The sequence below is a fragment of the Kogia breviceps genome, chromosome 4, assembly GCF_026419965.1.
Source record: "Kogia breviceps isolate mKogBre1 chromosome 4, mKogBre1 haplotype 1, whole genome shotgun sequence".
In the NCBI taxonomy this organism is placed as follows: domain Eukaryota; kingdom Metazoa; phylum Chordata; class Mammalia; order Artiodactyla; family Physeteridae; genus Kogia; species Kogia breviceps.
In genome coordinates, this window is record NC_081313.1 from 26,294,047 (window position 1) to 26,319,728 (window position 25,682).

The 25,682-nt window shown below is 37.0% G+C and overlaps 1 protein-coding gene across 6 annotated transcripts in view; it reads right to left on the reverse strand.

Annotated features, from left to right (window-relative positions):
• The window catches only part of ZFR (zinc finger RNA binding protein), a 77,483-nt gene that overhangs the window by 39,236 nt on the left and 12,565 nt on the right, over window positions 1-25,682 (reverse strand). For 2 of the 6 annotated variants that reach the window (XR_010840096.1, XM_059060825.2), the window contains exons 3-11: window positions 21,040-21,063; window positions 19,272-19,554; window positions 17,398-17,542; window positions 14,720-14,938; window positions 7,861-8,108; window positions 5,532-5,723; window positions 4,723-5,014; window positions 2,629-2,822; window positions 287-406 (exon numbers count right to left, since the gene is read on the reverse strand). Coding sequence is in view for 4 of the 6 variants with exons in the window: in XM_059060825.2 (XP_058916808.1) it covers window positions 287-406; window positions 2,629-2,822; window positions 4,723-5,014; window positions 5,532-5,723; window positions 7,861-8,108; window positions 14,720-14,938; window positions 17,398-17,542; window positions 19,272-19,554; window positions 21,040-21,063 (1,717 nt within the window). In the remaining 2 variants the exon portion in view is untranslated. The remainder of the gene's footprint in view (window positions 1-286; window positions 407-2,628; window positions 2,823-4,722; window positions 5,015-5,531; window positions 5,724-7,860; window positions 8,109-14,719; window positions 14,939-17,397; window positions 17,543-19,271; window positions 19,555-21,039; window positions 21,064-25,682) is intronic. The other 4 variants (XR_010840097.1, XM_059060827.2, XM_067030854.1 and 1 more) reach the window with 3 other exon arrangements.

Here is a 25,682-nt window from a genome sequence, read left to right on the forward strand (position 1 = left end):
TTCTTTCAAACACTTCCTGTGATGCAATTATCTTTACATGATTACTTGATCCAAATAATGTTATAGCTTTATTTTGCCACTACAAGTAATGAAATATGGTATCGTTTTTTCCTAAGTATAACAAACTAGTCAATAATAACTAAACATCTGACTCTATGTGAGACATTACATGCCAATTCTGGAGTGGGAGTTCATGGACTTTGTGAGTTATATTTAGAGGCCTTGTTTTTGCATCTAGAATGTTCCAAACCATATAAAAAGAGAAAATAGCTGAAATTTTACTCACTTTATATTGAAGTCTGTGTCTTCGCCCTTTTAAGTGCATCTCCTTAGCATTGGGATCATTAAAGCTGCACTCGCACAATTTGCAATGGAATCGAATTACTTTTCCTTCATCATTTCGTACCTAGATGTGGAAAAAAAAAAAATTCAAGAATCACAACAGGAATGTTACAGTTGAAGATTTCAATTATAAACCCTCATAGGTTATAAATAACTTTTAGAATTTGAAGTGAGAAAAAAACAGGGCAATGTCTATACTTTTTAAAAAGGATAATCTACAGAAATAAACTAAAGGTTAGAATTTTTAACTGCAGCATTCAAGACATGTTAGCATGTATTTGGCTCTTGTAATTAACTTTTATTTTAATACTTGTGTCCACATGTAAACATTTAGATTTAAATGCAATCAGATACGTTAAATTCTATAATAAATATTTACTCAATACTTGCTACTGGCCAGGTACTGTTCTTGGAAATGGAGATAAAGATGATGAAAGGCATTGTTCACATTTATTTCTATAAAGCCCAAGACTTTATGCATGTAACTTTATGGAAAACCAGTATCAATTTTCTCCTAACTGCACAACCAGTTAGGAAGACCAAGTAGGCTAGAATGTTATTAAAAAGTCTACAGTGAATTCTAAGTTCAAATGGTGCAAGTTTTAAAAACTGGTTCTGAATTCAAGTTTAAGATTACTTTACCCAACCATCACTGGCAATTAAGGTGTTCTGGCTGTACATGTTTTTTTTTTTTTTTTTTGGACAACCAAGTCTTCCTCTTTTAACAGCTATAACTTTAATTAATTAATTTATTTTTAAAGAAGTTTATTAACCTTTAAATGTCCTTTTTTTTTTTGGCCGCGCTATGCACGGCATCGTGGAATCTTAGTTTCCCAACCAGGGATCAAACCCATGCCCCCAGCAGTGGAAGCATGAAGCCTTAATCACTGGACTGCCAAGGAATTCCCAAGAGCTATAACTTTAAATTAAAATTGCATTTGAACTACTTTCAAACTGCATAGCCCAGTTTTCCACCCTGTAAACAAAGAACTCAATATGTAATTTTTCTTGATGCGGAAAAGGATGAAGGAACAAATAAATATTTGCTAAAAATCTACTGTAGGCTAGGCACTGTGCTAGGTACTTTATTTCATCTAAGCTTTATAACTTTGCTGGGAGGTAACCGAATCTTATAGATGTAGACACGGAAGCTCAGAGAAATTGTTCTCTACAATTGTTCTACAATACAGGAAAAGTAAAGAGTAGGGCTACACCACTGTATGTTAGTCTTTCTGCTAACAGCAAATATTTATCAAGCCCCTCTGACGTTCCCTCATCCTCCATTTATTGAGTTACTTTGTCTGTAAAACAGGAATAGTATTCTAATCAGCTTGAGAAATCAAATAAACAGTATCTGTTAAATCAGCAACCTTAATTTTACACATGAAACTGACTGGAAGGAAATATTTGCTGTCTTTGTCATTTCTGCTGCTCACAATTTTTATTACTTTTTATGTTCAGAAGAACAGTAGAAGGGTTATATTAAAAGAATGCCTGCCAGTCAGGGATACTTTGGCAGTAATCTCAGAAGTTGTTTATGTTGATTTGCTGGAAGGAGATACCGAATGCCATGCTAGATTTAAAACTCCTGAGGATGCTCAAGCAGTAATAAATGCATATATGGAAATTAAAAAGAAACACTGCTGGAAACTAGAGATTCTTTCTGGTGACCATGAACAGAGGTATTGGCAGAAGATTTTGGTAGATAGGCAGGCCAAACTTAATCAGCCTCGTGAAAAGAAAAGAGGCACTGAGAAGTTAATCACCAAAGCCGAAAAGATCAGACTCGAAAAGACACAACAAGCAAGTAAACACATTAGATTTTCTGAATATGATTGAAAAAAACATTTTGGTTCACCTCTTAAGATTTCACTCGATGCTAGAGCTATTCTTAGGGAATTCTTTTTCTTTTTTTCTTTTTTTTTTTTTAATGGTAGTAATGTATAATGAATGTTTTTCTAAAACCTACATTTAATTAAAAAAGTTTTGTTCCTTAAAAAAAAACAAAACAAAAGAATGCCTGCCAAATAGATGGAAAGTTACTTCACACCACAGTGATGGCTGTCAGCAAGGAAAGAGAGAAGTTAACAAAAAAATTGTGATGTCACTTAGGCAAGCTTAAAAAAAAAACCTTCAACGAAGATGCCTTTGATACTCCTTTTTAAGTAATCTAAACCTAAAATATAATTGAATATAATTTAATTTTACATGTAAAGCATGCTTATAACAAAGACACATGTCTTCCCTTTATCTGATCTCACAGCACTAGTATTCTCAAATCAATACCTCCTCCACATAATCATGGCCCACCGGCTGCACATCACTTTGCAAAGCAGCAAGGGACGCAGGTGTGACTGGTTCTGACACTGTATCTTGCTTTACTTCTGGGATCTGTACAGCAGTGACAGGAGTGCTTTTAGCACATTCGGTTCCTTTTAAGTCTTCTGTTTTGTTTCCTGTTGATTGCAGCTTATTACCACCTAGAAGAGCATAGAAGAATTATAGTGATTTTAATTTTCTTTTTGTATAATGTATGGCCTGATACAACAGGAACTTCAGATACAGTTCTGATCTTTTCTACCAATTGTCAAACTCCTGCCTGATACAGAGCAGGTCAGAAGTTTGAAGAGCCATGTAAACCACTTGGCTTTTTTATCTTATTAATTAAATACATGTCTGAATTTTCTTTCCCCTTCTCTACATCCCAATATCCAATGGTGCTCTCTGTCCCCACCACGGCTTTTATGGGATCAAGTACCTAAAAGTAAATAGCAAGTATCTGAAATGGTAGAGTCTAAGCCTAAATCATGCTTATATCCCTTTGCCATGGAACGGGGCACTGTCCTAAGTTCTAATAATATAATAAAAATAAAACAGTGTGGCTGTCTTTTGAGGTGCCAACAATTTAAGGGAATATATAAGTCATTAGAGTACAATGTGGCAAGTGCTATTACAAGTATTAACAGAGTATTGTGGGAATGTAATGGAAAGGAGCCACAACCCTTTAAACTGACCCAGTTAAGAATGGCTTTACCAAGGGTGTGACACTTGAGCTGGGCTTTGAAAGAAGAGCAATGAGTATGAACTGTAAGGCAGAAAAAAAGGAGAATGATGTCTAAACAGAAAGAGTAGCATGTAGAAGAAAAGTACAAAAACATGGAGTTAAAAAGACTATGGTAAATCCAAAGAAGACTCAGTAATTGAATATGAATTACTACCGAGATAGAGGTGATGACATGAGACAGGGGTCAAACTGTGAAGAGCCTTGGATGACATAATTAAGAAATACAGAGTTTTTCCCTATATGCAAGGGGAAAGCCACAGAAAATTTTTAAATAACAGACTAACACAATTTGAAACTTATTTTTTAAAAATGACTGACAAAAGTGCTGGAGAAACTGGATACAGTAAGAGACAAAACTCTGAGGAAGAGACTTTGAAGACCTAAAAACAAGGCAGTGGCTGTGAAAAGGAAATGACACTTTTTGGAGAAATACTGTAGTGACAGAAACAAAAGGACTAGATAAACAACTGGAGGAGGCAATAAATAAGAAGAAATGATGTCAGTGAAGTTCTCCATGTGAAAAAGCAGCAGTTTTATGAGATTATTTCACGGTACTCTTGTGATGAGATAAAAAGTTAGAATGAGACACTAGTAGGCATCAACAGAACCATACAGATAGTGACAAGGAAATACCTAAAATATGGCTCTAGAACTCAGGTGGGGGTTTTGAATTGGACCAACTGATTTTAAACTCACTGAATACACAGTGGAATAGATGAGACCACTCATGAATACTAGGTAAGTGAGATGAGGGCCAAAATCAGAATCTTGGGAACACCACCAGTTAATGAACATGAAGGCAGGAGAACCAATAAAGATACCTGAGGAAGAAGTGAGTGGACATGGAATAGACAGACAGAGATAATTCTTAAGCTTTAAGGTATAGCAGTCAACTGTGTCAAATGTTAGAGAGGTCAACAGCATGAAACAGAAAACTGGCCACTCAATCAATCAGGCAAGAAGGTCTTTGGTGACTCCTGAAAGCAGTTTCAGAAAAGCACAGAGTCGAAACACTGTAACAGACTGAGGACTGGATAGTAAGTAGAGAAAACAAGAATTAGGTTAGCAGCCTGAGAAATGGGAAAATATATACATATTTTTTTTAAGATTATGAAAGACACAGGTATACCTGTTGGCTGAAGAAAAGGGAACTGAAAAAATTTCAAGAAAAAAATACAGATATGTGATTGAATGAGGTCCCAGGAAAGGAGGAGAAGACTGATACAACAGCAAAAGTAGAAGGGTTAGTCCTGGAATGGAGGAGAAACATCACTTTAACAGAGTTAGAAGGAACGCACAGTATCTTCAGTACTTGCCAACAAAGTTTATTTTGGGTGTAGATGTTTTCTTGGCAGCCATATTTGCAGGCACTGCTGATACTTTAGTGTTGGCTGTGCTATTAAGAGACGAGTTTCCTGTAGTTGTAAGACCTTTCACTGAAGAAGTTGCAATTGATGAAGTATTCACAGTACAATTGCTTGCTGCAATGCTTGAAGGAGAGGCAGTTGGTTTCGAAGCAGACACGGCTGTTGAAGAAGTAGCTTGGCTAACAACGTTTGGTTCTGTTGAAGGAATGGGTTTGCCAAGTTTTGTATGTAATTTAACCACCTACAAAATAAAAGCATATTTATTTGTCAGGAAACTCAGAGAATGTAAATTTTTTTTTAAAAGTTTGTCTAAAAGACACTATAAAATGAAAATCTTAACTACATTTTTCTTTGTTGTATTTTTTGTTATACATTTTTAGATAAAAACTTATTACTTTCAAAATAATCTCCGCAAAGCAGATATGGATACATACTCCATCTACCACCAGGTAAGGAAATGACTTGGCCACATGCTTACCAACCTAGTTGTAAGCATGACAAAAGGCGGAAAACAATCACATGACTCAATTTCCAGTTGGTGGAAAAAAACGATCTAGTTCAATTTAAAGACGAAAGGTCTCCAGTCTTTCCTTCCTTAAGCAAAGAGTATTTGATGTCACCTTTATATACGTGAAAGCAAGGTGTCTAATGCACTCAGAGTTTCCAAATTTTGAAGCTACCTTTACTTTAAACCCCCCACTGAAAAAGGAAAGGAAAACAGAGTAAGACATAAGGGTGTGTGGGAAAAAGACACCTACTTTCTGATGCTTAGCACCACGAATGTGGGCAGCATATGCATCTGCTCCTGTACAAGACACATCACAGAGCTCACAACGTAGCTGATTTTGAGTCCCACGAGTGGAGTTGTTGCTGCTGCTGGTATTCTGTGAGGCTTTCAATGCGGCTTCTTTTTTTTTATGTTTCTGCCCTTCTAAATGTTCTTTGTAAGTCTGTTTCAAACAAAAAGAATAAACTTTGCTTCACTAATTTTCTGTCTACATCATTTGAAATTATTCAATTCTCAAATCCCTAATACTCATTAAAAAATCAGCACTACACATTTTTAAACGCAACTGAACAGCATTGTGGTTTCCCTACATACATGATATATCTGTGGTTCTCTGTACCTTGTTTTCCAAGAATACATTTACCTAACACTTTCTTTTATTTTTCAAACACAGAATGCATTTTCACATAGAATCTGTGTTAGAATCCGTGCCACCCTGAACAAAAAGCCTATTTAAAATGCTTAACAGCCAAAATTTTATCTCTTTCGAAGGAAAAATAGTATTATTGTAATACTATCCATCAAAATAGTGAAATTATATATTAAAAATTGTCTTCAGGGCTTCCCCGGTGGCGCAGTGGTTAAGAATCTGCCTGCCAATGCAGGGGACATGGGTTCGAGCCCTGGTCCGGGAAGATCCCACATGCTGCAGAGCAACTAAGCCCGTGCACCACAACTACTGAGCCCGTGTGCCTAGAGCCTATGCTGCGCAACGAGAGAAGCCACTGCAATGAGAAGCCCATGCACTGCAACCAAGAGTGGGCCCCGCTTGCCACAACTAGAGAAAAGCCGGCACGCAGCAACAAAGACCCAATGCAGCCAAAAATAAAAAAACAAAACAAAACAAAAAAACCATTAAAAAAAAATGTCTTCAATGCAGATGACTGAAGAAGTAGCTTTATTAAAATGAGAGGAGGTCAATAAGGACTGCTGGGTAGTTTGTTTTTTCTTGGGTGGGGCTAGATAGTTACTCTTTCCTATATTACTTAAAAAATTGTTTTAATACAGACATATGATTAGCATAAAATTATATATACAGCATAGAATCTCAGAGCTCGATGAGACTTTGGAGATTAAAACAACAAGTTTTTAAATTTTAAACAAGAGAATCCTTCCTTAAAATGAAATCTTGGGCACAAGTAAGGAAAGTTACTGTTTTTGAAACAAAAGAGGAAGGCGTTATGACTTAGCCATCTGATTCTCCTCTCACTATCTGTGGCAGTCTAAAGTAGCTCCGTGAAGCAGTCTGAACCTCAATTATTTAGGCCAAGTCCTTATTACAGAAGTGAAGAAACAAAAGCCCAAAGAAGTTAAGGTCTCCAAGTTGCCCAGGGCCACAAGTTAGTTGCAGAGAGGACTGGAACCATGGCCCCTTATATCTGAACCAACTTATTCTCCCTCCTTATGTCTACATTAGACTCTAACTCACCCTACTTCACCACCTCGATGGTATTTTTCTCTAAGGCTCGTTAACCCCTTATGGCACTGCCTGTGACTTGCAGAAGTACCCTTGGCCTGTTCTTGTGTAACCATCCCGCTCCCCCAGATCAATGGTCAGCCTTATATATATACTCATTCTAAATGCTGCAATTAACTTATTACCCTAGAGCCATGTTCTATCCTTTTATGTGGTATCACATGTTCAACAAGTTTCTTATGGTTTACATTTGCCACTCATAGCATCATTCCCTTTAAAAGTCACTACTGAGTAAGATACACTCCTCAAATCCTAAAACCAACATTCTTGTTCCCGTTCAGGTTTAATCTTGGGTTGCTGCAAACAATCCCCATCTGTCTCCTCTCCCCTAACCAAGCAATCACAATGAACCTGTTTCCTATCATACTGAAAAAAGGAAAAAAGGTTTTATGTTACTAGTCACATATATTAAAATATTCCCTAATTTGGTGTAACTCAGCAAATGCTGGTAACTGAAAATACCCTACAAATTCTGTTTTGAAAAGTAGACAGAACTAATCTAGTAAATTAAAAAGAAGGTACACAGGTTGGGCAAGGGTGGGAGTGGATACAACTGGAAGAAACTACTAAAGAGTCAAAATCTGATCTTTTCAAATACTATGCCTTTTGTCTGCCAAACTGCTTATCAAATTTTTATACGAAAACTAGACACTCTTAAATAAAGTATTAACAAATAAAGTTGGGAAGGGAACTGAACTCACTAGATTTTATAAACAGACTCTTCCCTAAATCACTTATTTTAAGTTTAGCAGCAGAAAAAAAAAACAAAAAAACAAAAAACCCAACCACTGAAGACTCATGGGAAAGCATACAACATAAGTACCTGTGGTCCAGCACAGCTGATCTTACAAACATCACAATAGTGAATCTGGGGTGGTTTGGGAGGCTGTTTTGGTTTCAGTTGTTTATTTTGGAATGGTGCTTTTTTAGTGAAGGTGGTCCCTGTCCAAGCAGCTGTTGCAGCAGCTGCTGCCGCCGCTGCCGCCGCCTGCTTCTGTTGCTGCTGCTGCTGCTGGTAGTAGGAGGATGCAGCTGAATACACGGCTGCTTCATAACCTGAATAAGATGTACCTTACAGATAAAATCAAACAAAGGTTATGTTACATAATTATAAAAGGCCAAGATAAATGCTATGAATTTAAATCCAATAAATGCTGCTAATAAAGGTAGGTTTACATGTGCATATTTACAAATAAAGTACATCTCACAAAACCTGGGGAAAAAAATCTCACTTATCTTCCTTTTAACGTAAGTCAACCAACACAGTATTTACGCAATACGTGCCAGGTGTCGTGGAGATACGAAGTAAGAATAAGATTAGGTCACTGCTTTCAAGAAGGCTTATAGTTCCGTTGGAGGGAAGTGAAAGGCTTGATAAACTTATGTGGTTATGGAACCTGTTATTAGTATTTCCCCAAGCAGAATTCCTCTGAATAATCTGGGAAGTGCTGGATTTGAGGAAGAGTCTGAACTAGGATATTAGAAAGGGAAAAAAAAAGAAAGTCATGAAAGTAAGATTTTATAAGCTTGGTGGCTTAGAGGATACAATATGTGAAAGAAGAGGAAAACACACAAAGATGACACCAAGAATCTGAATCCCAGTGACTGACTGATGGGTTGTGCAACCAATAAAAGCAAGGAGCTGACAGAAGCTGGTTTGGAGAGGCAAAGTGAATAAAGCTTAGCAGAAGTCCATAATATGGAGTTGGAGTTCAGATGAACATCTAGGACAACACAGAAAAGATTTTGAAATAAAGAAGCAAATAAAGAAGCACTGGTTCTCATCTGCCAAAAGGTGAAAAAGCACTGAATTTTCCGGTTAAATGTATGGATTCTATCCATTTCCATTGTTCAAAGTCTTTGATAACACATCAGACTAGTTATTGATATAATACATACATGCTGTTTATGTTATGATTTATAGATTTAAAAATCTATAAAAGCTTTACATGTGACAAAGTTGATGATTTTGTTTATAACCCTATCGCAAAACTGGAAAACTTACTGCTTCCTAAACTAAGATCTCTGGAAATTTGTTGGACTCCTTAATTATCATCCTTTCCCCTAAAGCGGAAATGAGTGGGCCAAGAGTTAAGGCTCAAAAGAGAGATTCCTAGCTGCCATGATGGCACAGGAGAACTACTTAAGGAAAACTGAACTTTTTGGTATCTCAAATGCAGACTGCTATACTGAGGAGTAAAGACTTATGACACATTGACTCCAATATATCTTATACACACAGGGGAGAAAATAAGAATTGGAAAAGTGAAGGTTAAGATGCATGGGAAATCAGAATCATAGGAATCTGAAAGTGGATTGAGAGAGAGAGAGAGAGAGAGAGAGAGAGAGAGAGAGAGAGAGAGGAAGGGAGGGAAGGAGGGAGGGAGGGAGGGAGGGAGGGAGGGAGGGAGGGAGGGAGGGAGGGAGTAGTTGGGCAACTTTTATGAAAAACTTTCGTAGACTTTTATGTCAGGTTATTAAATTATATAAATGCTTATGAAGATATAAAGAAAGAAAATTTGGTAATGGAAAAAAACACCTAAAAATGAAGGTAGGAAGAAGCAGGTAAACACATCAATAATAAGCATATGATCAGAGTTCTAAAATTTAGAAAACACTTGGTATAATTGGTTAAAAGAAAAATTCTATAAATCAATATCTTTGTCAGTCCTACCAGTGGCCTCTATTACTGAAGTTTGTGATAAAAGAATATAATTAAGCTCACAGCCAAATACTTTCACATTTATAGTCGGAAACATGTACAGTTTAAATTTCGCTCTTTAAGCAACACCATAAAATTGTCCGATTTTTAAAATAACAAAGCTACTTGTGGATTATTACTGGTTAGGTATGTATGTATGTATGTATGTATGTATTTATCAGTACGTGGGCCTCTCACTGTTGTGGCCCCTCCCGTTGAGGAGCACAGGCTCCAGACGCGCAGGCTCAGTGGCCACGGCTCACGGGCCTAGCTGCTCTGCGGCACGTGGGATCCTCCTGGACCGGGTCACGAACCCATGTCCCCTGCATCGGCAGGCGGACTCACAACCACTGCGCCACCAGGGAAGCCCAGGACCATAATTTTTATATGAAATCTTTATTAATAGAAAATTTCCAAATAACTAGTTGTGTGTAGAAACTGTAAACATGGCACTTAAAATATAACTTCATGAATTATATGTATCAAGAAAATAAAAAGGAGAATAAGGGCAGCAGCATCCTACAATGCTGGATGACCAGGACTTCTAGGTTTTTTTTTCTGCTCCTTTGGCAGTACCTCATGGCTTGCGGGATCTTAGTTCCCCAACCAGGGATTGAACCCAGGCCTACAGCAGTGAGAGTGCCAAGTACCAACCACTGGAAACGCCAGGGAATTCCCTAGGTTTAAAATTGAGAATCCACACTATGGGAGGCAGTGTTCCAGACACAGTGAAGTCTCAGAACAGAACTATAAGTTAGGTATTGCAGGTATTACTATACTTACTTTAGAGATGAAAAAACTGAGGCTGAGAGATTGTAAGGTCCTCTGTGTTATTTAAACAACAAAAATCACTAGGTTAAGCATAATATTTACAAAATAACCTCCTTCATTTGTACACGTGTAGTCTAAAACTAATAAAAAGGTAAGCTTAATTATAGCTTACTACTTAGTTTTTTTAAAAAAAATCAAAGCATAAACTGAAAGGTAGGCTGAAGGTTCTGGAATTCTGCTAAGGAACACCTTTAAATTTCCTATAACTACTAGGAAACAAATGTACATATCTTATAAAGCACTATGGGAAAATAAATATAAGGATGTGTCTCTAAATTAAGTAAAAGCTCAATTTGGAAATGCTAAAACAGTTTCACTTAAAAAGCACCTTTATTATAAATACTTGTCAATTAGAAAGTTGCATAAATATAGCAGTTAAAACATAATTTTTAAAGGTATGGTATCAGAAACAAAAACTATCACTTCAACAGTAAATGCATCATACTACAAGTCATCATTTAGTAGGTACCAATACTCTAGAACTCATTTTTAATGAGATAAAACAGCTGACTTAAGTTGTAGCTGATATAAAATTGCAGATACACAATTCAGAAGCCCTAATAATGATCTCTCTGGATGGCAATTTCACATTGTGTATCACATGTTCTTTAAAAAGTATATACTCTGATGTAACAGTTCCAAATCTAGGAATTTATCCTAGGGAAACAACAGGCAAACACACAAATCTTTACATAAAAGGATTAGTTTACTTAGTGTTGTTTCTAGTTTTTCCTTAATATGAAACTAAGTGTCCCCAAAAAGAACCTTTAAAATGTGGTACATGCATACAGTAAGACAGTCATTAAAAACTACGTTTTTCTAAGCATAGATCTTGGTTTCTAAATACCAATGCCATACAGAAACCAAGGCTTCTTTGTGAAATGGCTAATTGTGAGTCTAGGGCAGGAAAGGCTCAAAGTTTGTTGTGGTTTTGCATTTTATTTATTCCTTAATACACTGTCCTGTTCTGTGCAGGATTTAGGGTGATATGGGAAATTTCAGTTCTTCTCTCTTGATATTTTGTTGCATCTTGGCTGTTAGAAGCCTAGCTACTGAATTAAAAAAATTTTTTTTTTATTTCTCAGAGGTTTTTTATCTCTTACCCTATGTCAAATGCTATGCTGAAAAAAAAAAAAAAAAAAGCTATGCTGGATGCTAGGGATACAATGGTGAATCAGGCAGAATAACATCTTACTGTGCCAGAAAGGAAAGAAGTGCTCAAAGACAAATGATGCCAAGTTCAAAAGACTCAGAGCTGGTTTGAAAAGGATCCCACTGGCCAAATTTGGGACACTGTGTGACTCAGAAAGAAAAATGAAAGCAATGGATACTACACTGAATAAAAAAGGAGCCCAGAGTAACACTAAAAAAGAAGGGGTGAGGGGACTCCTCTTCAGGGAAGAATGTTTAAGAATCCAAATCCTTTTACATTGATTCTTAGTAAAAGGATTTTGCATTCACCATTGGAGAACCTGATTCAGTTACTGAGATTTTCATAGGATCTAACACCTTAGAGAGAAAGGTAGTTGAGTAATAGGCCAATAGATTACTTGGTTAATTATAAAATGGAAAAAGGTATCTTTACAATGAAAAGATCTGGTAGTCACCACTTTAATCAGTGATTATACCTGGCACCATCAATAAGGAATAAACTAACATTATTTATTTTGTGCACCTGATGTGCTGAAATGTAATGCTCACATAAGTAGTTTAATTAACTAAAAAGCTGCCAGAATCTAAACATAAAAGAAATCAGGTAAATCTAGATTGTGGGATATTCTACAAGACGACTGGTCTGAACTCTTCAAAAACATCAAGGTCATGAGAGACAAGATAAAAATAGGGGTTATTCTACATTAAAGGAAACTGAAACTAACAACCAAATACAACCCATAACCCTTGACTGGACCCTAAATTTAAAACAAAGCACAAACACAAATACATTAACCACAGAGAAAGCCCAGCCATAAAAGACATTTGTGGACAACTGGAGAAAATTTATTAGGTAATATCCATGTCCAATTCCTTATCTGAATTGTGGCTGTAAAAAGAATGCCCCTATTCTTAGGAAATACATGTGGAAGAATCCTAGGCAAAGCACCATGTTTGCCTGCAACTTATAAAACAGTGCTGAACCATTTGAAAATATGTTTAAAGAGAGGCGAGATAAAGCAAATGTGACAAAATAATACTTGGTGAGTCTAGGTAAATGCTGTACAGGCATTTGTTGTACTATAATATTTTTTCACTTTTCTGCAGAATTAAAAATTTCTAAAATTGGGGAAAAAACATGAATCCAAGGAATGGTATATCTCTATACTTAGAAAGGACATTCACAATGAGGAAAGGAGTTTACACTACAGTAGATACAAGACAAATTCATTTTTATAAAGAAACCTTGATGTTTATATATGCATATTCCCATGGAAGAAAGTCTAGAAAGACATGCACTAAAATGTTAATGGTAATTAGTGTCTAGGGGTAGATGTCTAGTAATTTAATTTTTTCTCCTTTTTAAATCCATACTTTCAAGGTTTAAAATGATGTATTACTTACATAATAAGCAGTAAATAAAAATAATTATTTTCATTCTGTGTAAGGTATATTCAAGCAACTGAGAGACAAACACTGAGACAGAGAAAAGATAAAGGGAGAAGGAGCACAGGTAAGACAGAAACAAGGAATAGGAAAAGACAGTTATCATATTCCTTATTTTGTTAAAGCTAATGTGGATTTTTTTTAGTGTCCAAACAGATTTCACTGAAATAACTCCATTTACAGTTATAACTAGCTAATCAGAGAAAGGCAGAAAAGTTGTATCTGGGCAATCCTGAATAACAACATCTCCTCATGCCAGTTCATTTCCACATGGCTGTCTTAATTAACTCATAAATCTGTTCCCATAGCTCCCCTTCTTGAGATCTCCTCTTTGACACCCTGTCTGCCCACAAACACAGACACCACAGCAGACCCTACAAAACTTTCCACACTGACGTTTCCAGCCTCATCTCCTGATAGTTACCCCATGTATCCTGTATTCCACTCACAATGAACTGTTGATCCCAAATACATCATGCCTGCCTGATTTCTATCCCCAGCACCAAGCACAGGATTTGACATAGGGTAAGAGATAAAAAAAATCTCTAAAAAATAAAAAAATAGTTTAGAAATTCAGTAGCTAGGCTGCCACAAAAACATCAAGAGGTAAGAAATGCAACGGCCTATATCACCTTAAATCCTCCATGGAACAAGACAGCATACTAAGGAATAAATAAAATGCAAAACAACAACAAACCATACAGTAGTACAAAGCTAAGTGTCTTCAAAAAAGCCATGTGTGACTTTCATCACTGCAACACTACAAAGTACCTCAGCTGGAAATTAGGAAGAGCAGTGGGCACTGCAAGAAGGTTTTAGTAATTATTCTTCTCCAGGGACAATATATGATTATTTAAGGAAAATAAATCTACTCTGTCCTTCCAAGAGATGTGTTATATAACCATCATCTTATGGATGTTTATAAAAGCCCCCAATATTTTTAAGGTTACTTATTCCTGAGGATAAATATGAAGATATAGCTCCTTGAGAGATGAAAAAACAATATAAAGAATCTGTCAGTGGTTATTTCCCGAAGTTAACTTTGAACTTTCAAATTCATTTGGAAAAGTCAGACAGGATATGACCCTGTAGAATACTAGGTGTTATTTTCTCTAATAAAAAACAAACAAACAGGGCTTCCCTGGTGACACAGTGGTTGAGAGTCTGTCTGCCAATGCAGGGGACGCGGGTTCGTGCCCTGGTCCAGGAAGATCCCACATGCCGCGGAGCAGCTGGGCCCGTGAGCCATGGCCACTGAGCCTGCGTGTCGGAGCCTGTGCTCCGCAACGGGAGAGGCCACAGCAGTGAGAGGCCCGCGTACCACAAAACAAAAACAAAAACAAAAACAAACAGACAAAAAAACAAAAAAACCCCTTACAACTTCTATTGTAGTTCATTTGTCACATTATGCACATATATTTGTATTAACACCTATCAATTAATTCAATTCTTACTACTGGGAGTAAGATCATTCCACAGAAAATCAAGATAGTTTCTTAGTGAGTCTCTTTTTAATTTGCTTACTCATTGAAACACAGTTTATCAGCCTTACCAGAATAAGTAACTGCCGTGGTACTATAAGTAGCACTCTGGGTATAGGACGGCACCACAGTAGCTGCAGCTGCTACTGGCTGTACGGTGGAGGATACAGGATAAATGGAGAAAGTAGTGGTAGCTGGACTTGGTGTGGCTGGTTTTATGGCTGTCACTTGTCGAGTTTGCTGGGCTTGTGTATACTGAGTTGCACCTTGGCTATAACCTGCTTTAGGGGCTAAATTGGGAAAGAGACATCAGAAAATTAGAAGGGTGAACCACTATAGTTACTGTACCAATACCCTAGAAAAAAAAATGTAAACATCATTAACTGTAAATTTTATGTTAGCAATTTCTTCTTGATAAAATTCTTATTACCAACTTAAGAAAATATAGCATCTGTATAAATTTACTATCCCTCCACTTTTTACATATTTCCAAAATGACATTTGTCAAAATTTGCCACTAACTAAAACACCAGCACTATTTAAAACATGTTAGCAATAAACAAAGTTTTTAGAAAAGGGTATGTGTGTGTGTGTATTTGGGCTAGTCAGTCTACTTGAGAGTTATGCTTAATATTGGGAACAGAATAGAGAGAGCCTCAAATATAATTTAAGTCACAGTGAAGTTTTCAATGTTTAATTACATGGAACTTGTTCATATACTATTCTTGGCAATTTACTGATTTATCCATAGTGAACTTCAATCTAATTACAACCCACAAGGTGCTACTGACTTAATTCTTCAAATGTCAATAGCATGAGTGCAGCTGTTCTTAAATGGCTACCATTAATGTCTCTGCTAAACTTTCCACTGCCCTTGAACATATTAAAACAAATGTATACTTTAAGAATCTTGACTTATTATCACTAAATTAATAATTAATCCGTTATTAATGATCAGTAAAGTATACAAACGTAATTATCTGAGAAAGGCCCAAATATCTGGGGCCAAAATCATTTCATGCCTAGTTAAGTAAGGGTACTTGAAATAAATAGCACTTAAGAGTTTATAAAACTTTTCCTACACATAGTATGAAATCTGATCCACACAACATATAGATGAGTACAACATTTTACCAAAAAACCCTGATGTCCAGGAGCTAAATGATTTACAGAAGTCACATGGTCAATGTCAAGAGTTCAGACTACACCAAGGTCTTCTGACTCTCAGATTACTTCAGTACTCTTAAGCACAATCTATCTAACGTTGGTAACTAAATCAGGAAGTTCATTATAGTTCACTGTACCCACAAATCATTAGAAAAGAGACGATAAGAAAAGTCAGGGTCATTATAATGCAAAATATGTTTAAACCACTTTTAAAGGACTCATAAAATCAATCTTAGGACTAAAAGTAACCTAGAAAGATCTGAGTCAGGACTTCCCTGGTGGCACAGTGGTTAAGAATCTGCCTGCTAATGTAGGGTACAGGGGTTTGAGCCCTGGTCTGGGAAGATCCCACATTCTGCGGAGCAACTAAGCCTGTGCACCACAACTACTGAGCCTGAGCTCTAGAGCCTGCGAGCCACAACTACTGAGGCTGTGCGCCACAACTACTGAAGCCTGCACGCCTAGAGCCCACGCTCCACAAGAGAAGCCACCACAATGAGAAGCCTGTGCACCAAAACGAAGAGCAGCCCCTGCTCGTTGCAACTAGAGAAAGTCCGTGCACAGCAACAAAGATCCAATGCAGCCAAAAAGTAATTAAATAAAATAAATAATAAAAAAGTATTACTCAAAAATAAATCAAATAAGATATAATTTTTAAAAAAAAGATCTGAGTCAACTACCCATTCACAGATAAGAGAACAGAGATGAAATGAGGTAAAAAATCACTTGCCCACATTGTGGTAATGCCAGTGCTAGAAACCAATTCTACTCTTTCCTAATCCAAGGCTATACCCACACTCTCATGGTCCTTCGAAAATAATTAAAGTAAAGGAGTTGCTATTTTTCAGAACTAAGAGAGCTTTGCTTTAAAAGTTCTCAATTAAATCTCTATGAAAAAACCCCATCTTTTAAAGACTACAAATATGTAGGCTTCTTTGCAAACAAAACACTTCCTGCATTCAAACCATTAATATATACTGTAATATCAGTGGCTGGTAACAGAACCAACTGTCATTACAGATCAGAGAAAGATGAGTTAAAAGTATAGGTCCACAGGAATTCCCTGGCGGTCGGAATGGTTAAGACTCCGAGCTTTCACTGCTGAGGGCCCGGATTCAATCCCTGGTTGGGGAACTATTAATCCCACAAGCTGCGTGGCACAGCCAAAAAAAGAAAGGGTCCACAAAATGGAAACCATACTAGGGCCTCCATTAGTTACAAAGGCATTCAGCAGTTATGCCTGGGCATTTCGGACAAAGAGAAGAAGGTGGCCAGAAGTTATTGCCACAACTTCTTTTGTACAGCTTATTTCACCAGGAAAAGAACTATAATCTGAAGAACAGATATGAAATACACTTCCAGGAAGGAAGGACATGATTATGAATTGCCTCCAAGATCTTCTCTCTTTGGGACTCAAAGGCATTCTTGTGGAGAAAGAGAAGGACATGGTTAGAACCTGCCCCTCAAGGTAATATAACACAATGAGTTTAAATGGATTCAAAAGCATATTTTCGTTAAAAAACACCTTGAATAACATGTTTCAATAGTGTACAATGAAAGGGAATATGTTAATAAAACCCACCTGTCTGATAGTAGGTCTCAGCAACAGAAGGCTGTGGCTGGGCAGCAGCAGCTACAGCAGCTGCAGTTGCTGTTGGTTGTTGGTAGTACTGCTTACTATCATAAGCTACAGCAGGAGCTGTGGATCTTACATATGAGTACGAGTCCTAAAGAAAGAGAATGAAAGAAAATCTTGCTATGAGTGAAGTGGCAGACGGAAAAAAACCCTCATCTTTACTACATTAAAAATGCAATAAAAAAACAAAAGCCTAAATATGTATGAACAGAGACAGAAGATTCAAATTCAATACCAAGGGCATTCATTTTGGACTTCATCAAATAAGGTCAAAACCATTTTAAGCAGTATGCTTAACTTTTACAATCGGAAAAATCATCAAAATTTTAAAATAAGCATTATTATTTTTAAAAATTAATTTTATTAAAAAATTGCTTGGCGGATCTGCCTTAAAGATGGATCCCACAGTAAAGAACACCTGGGTGTTCTAAGCTTTGTGACTGTTCCAGCTTTCTTTTCATTCTTCCTTATTTACTACTATTCATTAACATAATGATGAGTAGGAGCTTCTAGGTGGAAGAAAGGGGAACAGAGGTACCAGGGGAAAGGAACGCTAAATATAAATCTCCAAGGCAATGGAAGATCAAGGTGATTTGGGTGAATTCTGGCACTGCATATAGTGAGGAGAGCTGGGGAGATACACCTGAGGTATGCAGGAGGAAAGGCTGAAAGAGTTGGCAGGGCCCAGAAAATGATGGGCTTCATACATCCTATCAAAAACAATAAAATGTATTGTATTCTGTCTCTGGACATAATGAAAACAATCACACATGTTAAAGTAATCCTGAGTTTAGTAACCTGCTAAATATTAATAGCAAATTCTAATATTGCCGATTCATGTTCGTTTCTTAGTTAACAAAATAAATCCCTGTATTTTAGAAATAATATTTAAAAACCAGGCGAAGTCCAGAAGGACCAAAGTTTAAAAAACAGATCCTAAAAGCAAACAAACAAAAAATGGGTTAAAGGATTAAGACCAAATTTAATTAAATAAGCAGGTAGTAATTTAGTGTCATATCAGACATAAAGAGAATTATATTATCACAAACAGACTTAGATCTTTATGTCCCTATAAACCTAATAAGAAGCAATTAGATGAATTAAGAGCAGGATCAATTTCTATTACAAACTAAGAAAGAACACCTTGAGGGAAGAATGTACATTTAGGCAACAGAATTTCCACCCTTGATAAGTTTCAAGAAGACACTATGTAATTTGTCCTATTCAGCTGAGGCTCATGGCTCAAAATAGGAGACACAGGGGTGTCCCAAGTGGATAAATAATGCCATAGTACCAACAAGGGGCAGAAGTCTCTAAAATAAATAAATAAATAAAAATTTTTTAAAGGGGGCAGAAGACCCTATATGTCTTAATTTTTCTCAAAAACTTGTAATAAAATTAAAATACTTAACCAGTAATTAATGTATCTTTTTTTTTTTTTTTTTGGGCCATGCCATGTGGCATGTACGACCTTAGTTCCTTGACCAGGGATAGAACCTGTGCCCCCTGCAGTGGAAGCATGGAGTCTTAACTCCTGGACTGCCAGGGAAGTCCAAATTACTGTATTTTTTTAATTAAAGCAAACATATATAGAGAGTGGAGTGCAATGCACTGGGGGATTATTAATATAAAACTCACTGCAAGGAAACTTAATGCTTGGAGTATACCCCCAAATTACCTAGGAATACACATTCACTTTTCTGTATCATTAGAGGTATATTTTGGAAGACCCAACTTTGAGAAGCATTGGCTTGGACATTACATTAAACACTGAAGCCACTGAACCTATATGTTAAGGCTAATGAAAGTAGTTTTCTTACCTGGTAGTTTTGTGTAGTAGCTGGGGGTGGTGGTGGAGGTGCTTCTTGTTGCCTCTGCGTATAACCATAGTCGGTTGCTGTGTGTGCAGTGGGGTACCCTCCATATGCAGCAGCTGTTGCAGCAGCTGCAACAGCTACTGGAGCAGGCCTGGCAACTGCAACTGTGGCGGCTGCTGGTGCATAGGCAGCAGTAACTGTGTGAGCAGCTACTGGAGCCTGATGGACAGTGTAGCTAGCAACCGTAGTTGGATGAGAGTAGGCTACACCCGAAGCTGGCTGCTGGCTATATTGTGGAGTAGAAGAATAAACATAATACAATTTAATTTTTAAAATCTAGGAGTTTAATCAACTTAAATCAAAAGCACATTTCCCAATAATTTAATCATGGACTACAAGAGAACAGGTATTTTGAGCTTAATAAACCACCTAACCAACACCCTATTTGTTACTGTTGCATAATTTTCATTCCTTAATCTGAATACATTAGATAGCCACACATGTTTCAGATCGAAGATCATATCACAAAGTAGGGAGGACAAACTGGGATTAAGAAGCAGTATTAGGAAGAAAGAAAAAACTGATCAACCTAGGAACTTAAAAAAGTATTTGTTATATGTATAATTCTTTATTATGTTCTATAGTTAAAAAAAATCTCTAAAAGGAAATCATATCAAGAAAAATATTGTATTCTAACTCCAATTATGGAAAACATTTAAGGTAGAAACTATTACCGAGATGACATAAATACTTCTGATGCTGTTAAGGCAGTGGTTCTCAGCTAGGGGAGTTTCTGCCCTCTAGGAGATATCTGGCCTTGTCTGGAGATATTTTTGATGGTTAAACTGCAGAGGAAGAGGTGGTGATGTGTGCTACTGGTATTTAGTGGGTAGAGGCCAGCGATGCTGTTACATAAAGGACAGCTATCCACAACAAAGAATTATCCAAAGAATGTCAACAGTGCTGAGGTTGAGAAATCCTGCTGTAAGGTACAGAATTTACAATGCAATATCTATTATTTTAGATAAATTTTCCAGGTCATAGGCAGCAATTCATTATACACATTTCTTTTTCTCTTAAAAAGTAGCACATGTTGCAAAAGGAGACCTAAGTCAGATGCTTTGCAGTCATAACCATTTAAACCTCAGAGAGACAAAAACATTTTCTAAAACTGTAAATCAAATGAATCTTCAGCTAAAGTTCTTAAAATAACATTTACTTTAATTTTTAAATTGAGAGCCTATATCACATAAAACCAGGCCCACAAATGTTAGCAAATGAAAACGTTTTTGTTGTTTTAGGTTCTCTTGAGTAAGTAATACATTCACAATCACACTTGCTAAAGCTATATGACCAAGGCAGAAAAATGCCTTCTTAAAAAAAGGAGAGCCCCAACAGTTATTTAGCTAAGTCTTATTAAGTTTTAATATGAGCCAACAGTTAAGAATAGCTAAGAAAAAAATACCGGACATAAGCTGAAGTTGCACTAATAAACTAGAGTGTTTGATTCATGGGTTATACTACAGGGTATTCTTTCACTGGTATGCACAATACCAAAAAAAAAATATGGCACAGAATTAAAATCTGGGGCCATCATATTTTAACTGTATTATGGAAAACACTGATAATTAGGATGTGTTCAAAGGGAATCAATATGAAGTTTATAAGTATGGGTATTATTTCACATAAAAGTAGAGGACCTAGGGACATTCAGTCTAGAAAAGGTGACCTTGGAAGATATGACAGCTGCCTTCTAATAGAAGAGACTTACTCCATGCTGCTCCAGAGAACAGAACTAGAACCAATGGATGGAAGGGTGGCAGATTTCAGCCCAATATGAAAAAGAAAAAAAAACAAAAACTTAGAACAGAGTCCAAAGAAACTCTTATAATTTCTATTTGGATGAGGTTTTCCACATTTTGATATTAAAATTAGCTAACATTTCCTACATATATGCCAATTATAAGACAGGAAAAGGGAAGTTTAAACTGTAATAGTGGGAAATTGGTTGGGCATTGACATTTTCTATGGATAATTCCACATCCTTAAGAAAAATTCCAATAACATATACTTCTTCAAAATTCCTAGAACTGAGAAAAAGAATTATGTTTAAAATATAAATACACCAGTTCTGTGAAACTTGTATTTAACGTTTACTGATAAGATTTCCCACGTAGAGGCTACATGGTTATGTAAAACTCAGACAGTCTTGAATTCCTATACTGTTTCCGTTCATCCCACTGCTCTTTATCGAGTATCTGTTCACATTTCATGGTCCCCAAAACATGTCCTATAGGACAAAAGACAAAAGTTGGAGTAGAATAGGAATGTCAAGTACACTAGGCAGGCAATCTGATTTATACTGCCATTGATCTGTAAAAGTCCATGTGACTCAGGAAGGGATGACCTTGTGCTCCGGTTTCTGCCTATTGCCCCGGCATAATTATTAATAGTATTCTCACTCTCCTATGTGTCTCAGTTTGAACAATAAATTTTATAGTCACCCTTCCCAGGAATCATATAAAAAGATGCCAGTGCATTTAGCAATTACCAAAGACATCCCTAGGGCTGTCTAACCTAACTCACTCTGTAGAGCCAGGTCCCTAACCATCGTCTGGGCTGGAACCACATGCTCCACCAAAGCATCATGAAGAATGATGATCCAGTCCCAGTTCCCAGGGGGTCAAGGGCTAGGGCAGCTGACTACTGTTCAGAATAAAGATTCTCTGATTTGTTATCTTAAACCCATCTGGGAAATTCTCTTCCAATTTCAAATACCTTTAGGAAAACTGCCTTTCACATGACATAGATGACCAGACTGGACTATAGCTGTTCAATTAAATATCAAGTAGCTAAGTCTAAATAAGTAAATTAATTTTTTAAAATTCAGTTCAAGTTCAAATTAATTTACATAAAAATTAGTCTTAAGTTGAAAGTTCAAATCAAGGTTTTTGCCTAGTCTGGAGCATGAGAATAAAAGGTGTTAAATTATATCCTTACATAAAATGTAAGACTTAACTGTCTTTAAATGATTTCTTAAATAGGGAATTCCCTGGTGGTCCAGTGGTTAGGACTCCGTGCTCTCACTGCCAAGGGCCTCAGTTCAACCCCTGGCTGGGGAACTAAAATCCCACAAGCTGTGTTGCCAAAATAAATAAATAAATAAATAATTTTTTTCCTTAAATACAACAGGACATAAAATCCCAAATCTTGTTCCATAAAAAATAATTTGTGAAATATGGAAGATTTTCATTTACTAAGCATCCAGTAGAGTAGAAGCTTTTACTTAGATGGTAATATCCTTTGTGAATAAATTAAATCTAATCAGCTTCAGTTTTAAACTGGGACAAATTAAATAATAAATTATGAAACAAACATATAAAAACATGGGTAAGAAAGTTTAAGAAACAATCAGACAGGGACTTCCCTGGTAGCACAGCGGTTAAGAATCCGCCTGCCAATGCACGGGACATGGGTTCGAGCCCTGGTCCGGGAAGATCCCACATGCCGCGGAGCAACTAAGCCTGTGCGCCACAATTACTGAGCCTGCGCTCTAGAGCCCACAAGCCACAAATATTGAGCCCACGTGCTGCAACTACTGAAGCCCGTGTGCCTAGAGCCCGTGCTCTGCAACAAGGGAAGCAAGCCACTGCAATGAGAAGCCCTTGTACCGCAATGAAGAGCAGCCCCCGCTCGCCACAACTAGAGAAAGCCCGTGCACAGCAACAAAGACCCAATGCTGCCAAAAATAAATAAACAAACAAACAAAAAGATACCAAAAAAAAAAAAAAAGAAAAAGAAATAATTAGACATAAAATGGAAGGGTATTTCTCTTGGCGGTGGGGGGGGGGAGAGTACTTAGGAAATTATTAATATTGAAGAGTAAAAACATCCTTCATATTTCTGAACTTAAGCTGGAGGTTGATGGTCTGCTCCCTACTTGCTTAACAAAAAGTGAAGCCAGCCAGAAGCCTTACCAAAATGAACAGCCAGCTAAAATCACCAGATGTTCAAAGAAAGCCTACTATAAACTGCAAAAGAAATAAGAATGAACCCATGGGAAATGGATATCTCAAAGCAACAGATAAGAATTTTTAAAATCTCTAATTTGTATCCGTAAAACAAGAATCTTACACTAGTTAGAAGATAAAGTTGAAGGACATGGACAAGACAAAAGAGAAAAAAGGATAAATATGGCAGGTCTAATACTCCAACAAGAAGGAATTCTAGAGAAAAGAAAAAAGCAGATGGAAGAAATTTCCCACTCTTGAAGGGAGGCCGTATTTTCAAATTCAAAGATCTACGGAGTGCAAAACAGAATGAAAGAACAACACTGAGTGACATATATTGATAGCATTTCATAACACCTCAAGCCAAAAAAAAAGATCCTTTAAATCTCCAGAGAGAAGAAAAACAGATCACCTACATACAAGTAAATGAAAATCAGACTTACTGATAACACCAGTGGCTAGAGGACAATAGGGTCATGTCTTCAAAACTCAAGGGAAAATGATTATCAATGTAGAATTCTGCACCCAGTTAAACTATTAACGCAGAATAATGATTTTGACATTCAAGGTCTGAAGGAGTTTACCTCCCACGTGCCTTTTCTTAGGAAGCTACATGAAAATGTACTTCAGCAAAAAATAAAACAAGAAAGATATCATGGGATCCCACAAACAGTGGATTCAAACTCAGGAGACAGATAAAAGCCCAGGCAGGCAGCTATGCAGCAGGCCCAGAAAGGCAGTAAGTTTATGAGACTGAAATCAAAGGAAGGACAGAAGCCTCCAGGAGAAGAATGTCTAGGAAAACAGACGACTGGACAATAGACAGCAGACCAAGAGCCCGGGAAAATCTCATAATATAATCAAGGCACCAAGAAGATTTGTGTGAAAAAAAAGGGTAATGAAAGACTTACAGGAAATATGAAACTGCTCAAGAAAAGTCATGATCTCAGTTGAGCAATTAGTAGGGTGTAAAAAAGGAAAAATCTGTTTGAACTTGACCCTGGAAAGATTCTCTATTAAGTGATACAGGGTTGTAAAGATGGAATACATGAGGAATTCTAATCATAGAACAGTACTTGGCTCCAGAGTAAATACTATTTACAGTCATTAATAATGAAACAGTTTTCTGCATTAAGGTTTTAGAATCAACCTAAACCACAGAAGATAAACTATGATTACAGAACACAATGTAAGTGTTATCACAAGGAAAACAAGAGCTGAGTTGGGGGATGGGATGGAGAAAGAGGGAAAGTAAAGCACAAGGGTTTCAAGATTCTTAGAGAGTAGTACCAAGATACTGTCTACCCTTGATGGAACTAGAATTGGTGTGTATTGTTTGAAGTAACAGAAATAGCCATATCACTGAATCTGGGAGGAGAAATGAGAAGCATGAGAGAATATGTATGAAATCCTAACCATGACTGTAAGAAATCTAACTATAATGCATAAAGTTGATAAATTAAGACATAAAAAAGCAGCATACTATTTAGTGATATGCAGGTTAGAAATGAAACCAAAATGCGTTACAGGTGGGGAAGTGGGAGGCAGGGAGAAGGAAAATAAGGGACTGTTGTTTTCATTAAGCCCTTCTATACTATTTTCAATTAATTTAAGCATTACTCTAGGAGTAATGAAAGATAAGCAGAAAGATATCAGAACAGAATTCTCAAGCTGGTAACTTCAACGACCAACAAACCAACCCCGAATTTAAATACTCCTTTCTAGTTATCCCAACACTACTCTAGTATCTACATTTCTGGCCTCAACCCTAATCTATATCCAACTTTAGGCCCATCTTTAAGTGCTTTAGAATTCCATTAATATGACCTGGCTTTATAATACACTACTAAATTTACAGTCAGTACTGAAATTAAAATAACTTATGTGTACAAATGGCTCGTCCACATAAGCGGCATCCTAAACCTCCGTTAGTTTCTATACAACAGTGGTTCTCAAAATGTGATCCAAGGACCGCTGAGGGTCCCTAAGACCATTTCAGAGGGCTCAGGAGGTTGGTTCTCCCTTTTCAATTACAGATTGCCTTCATATATTTTAATCCGAACAATTTATTGCAACAGACTTAATGCAGAAGCAGGTATGAGAATCCAACCATCTTATTTGAGATTTTTTTTTTTTTTTTTTTGCGATACGCAGACCCCTCATCGCTGCGGCCTCTCCCATTGCGGAGCACAGGCTCCGGACGCACAGGCCCAGCGGCCATGGCTCACGGGCCCAGCTGCTCCGCGGCATGTGGGATCCTCCCAGACCAGGGCACGAATCCGTGTCCCCTGCATCGTCAGGCGGACTCTCAACCACTGCGCCACCAGCGAAGCCCTTAATTGAGATATTAAAAAGATGTGTAGAAATGTTAAACAATGCTTCTCATCTTACTACTTTTTCAGTG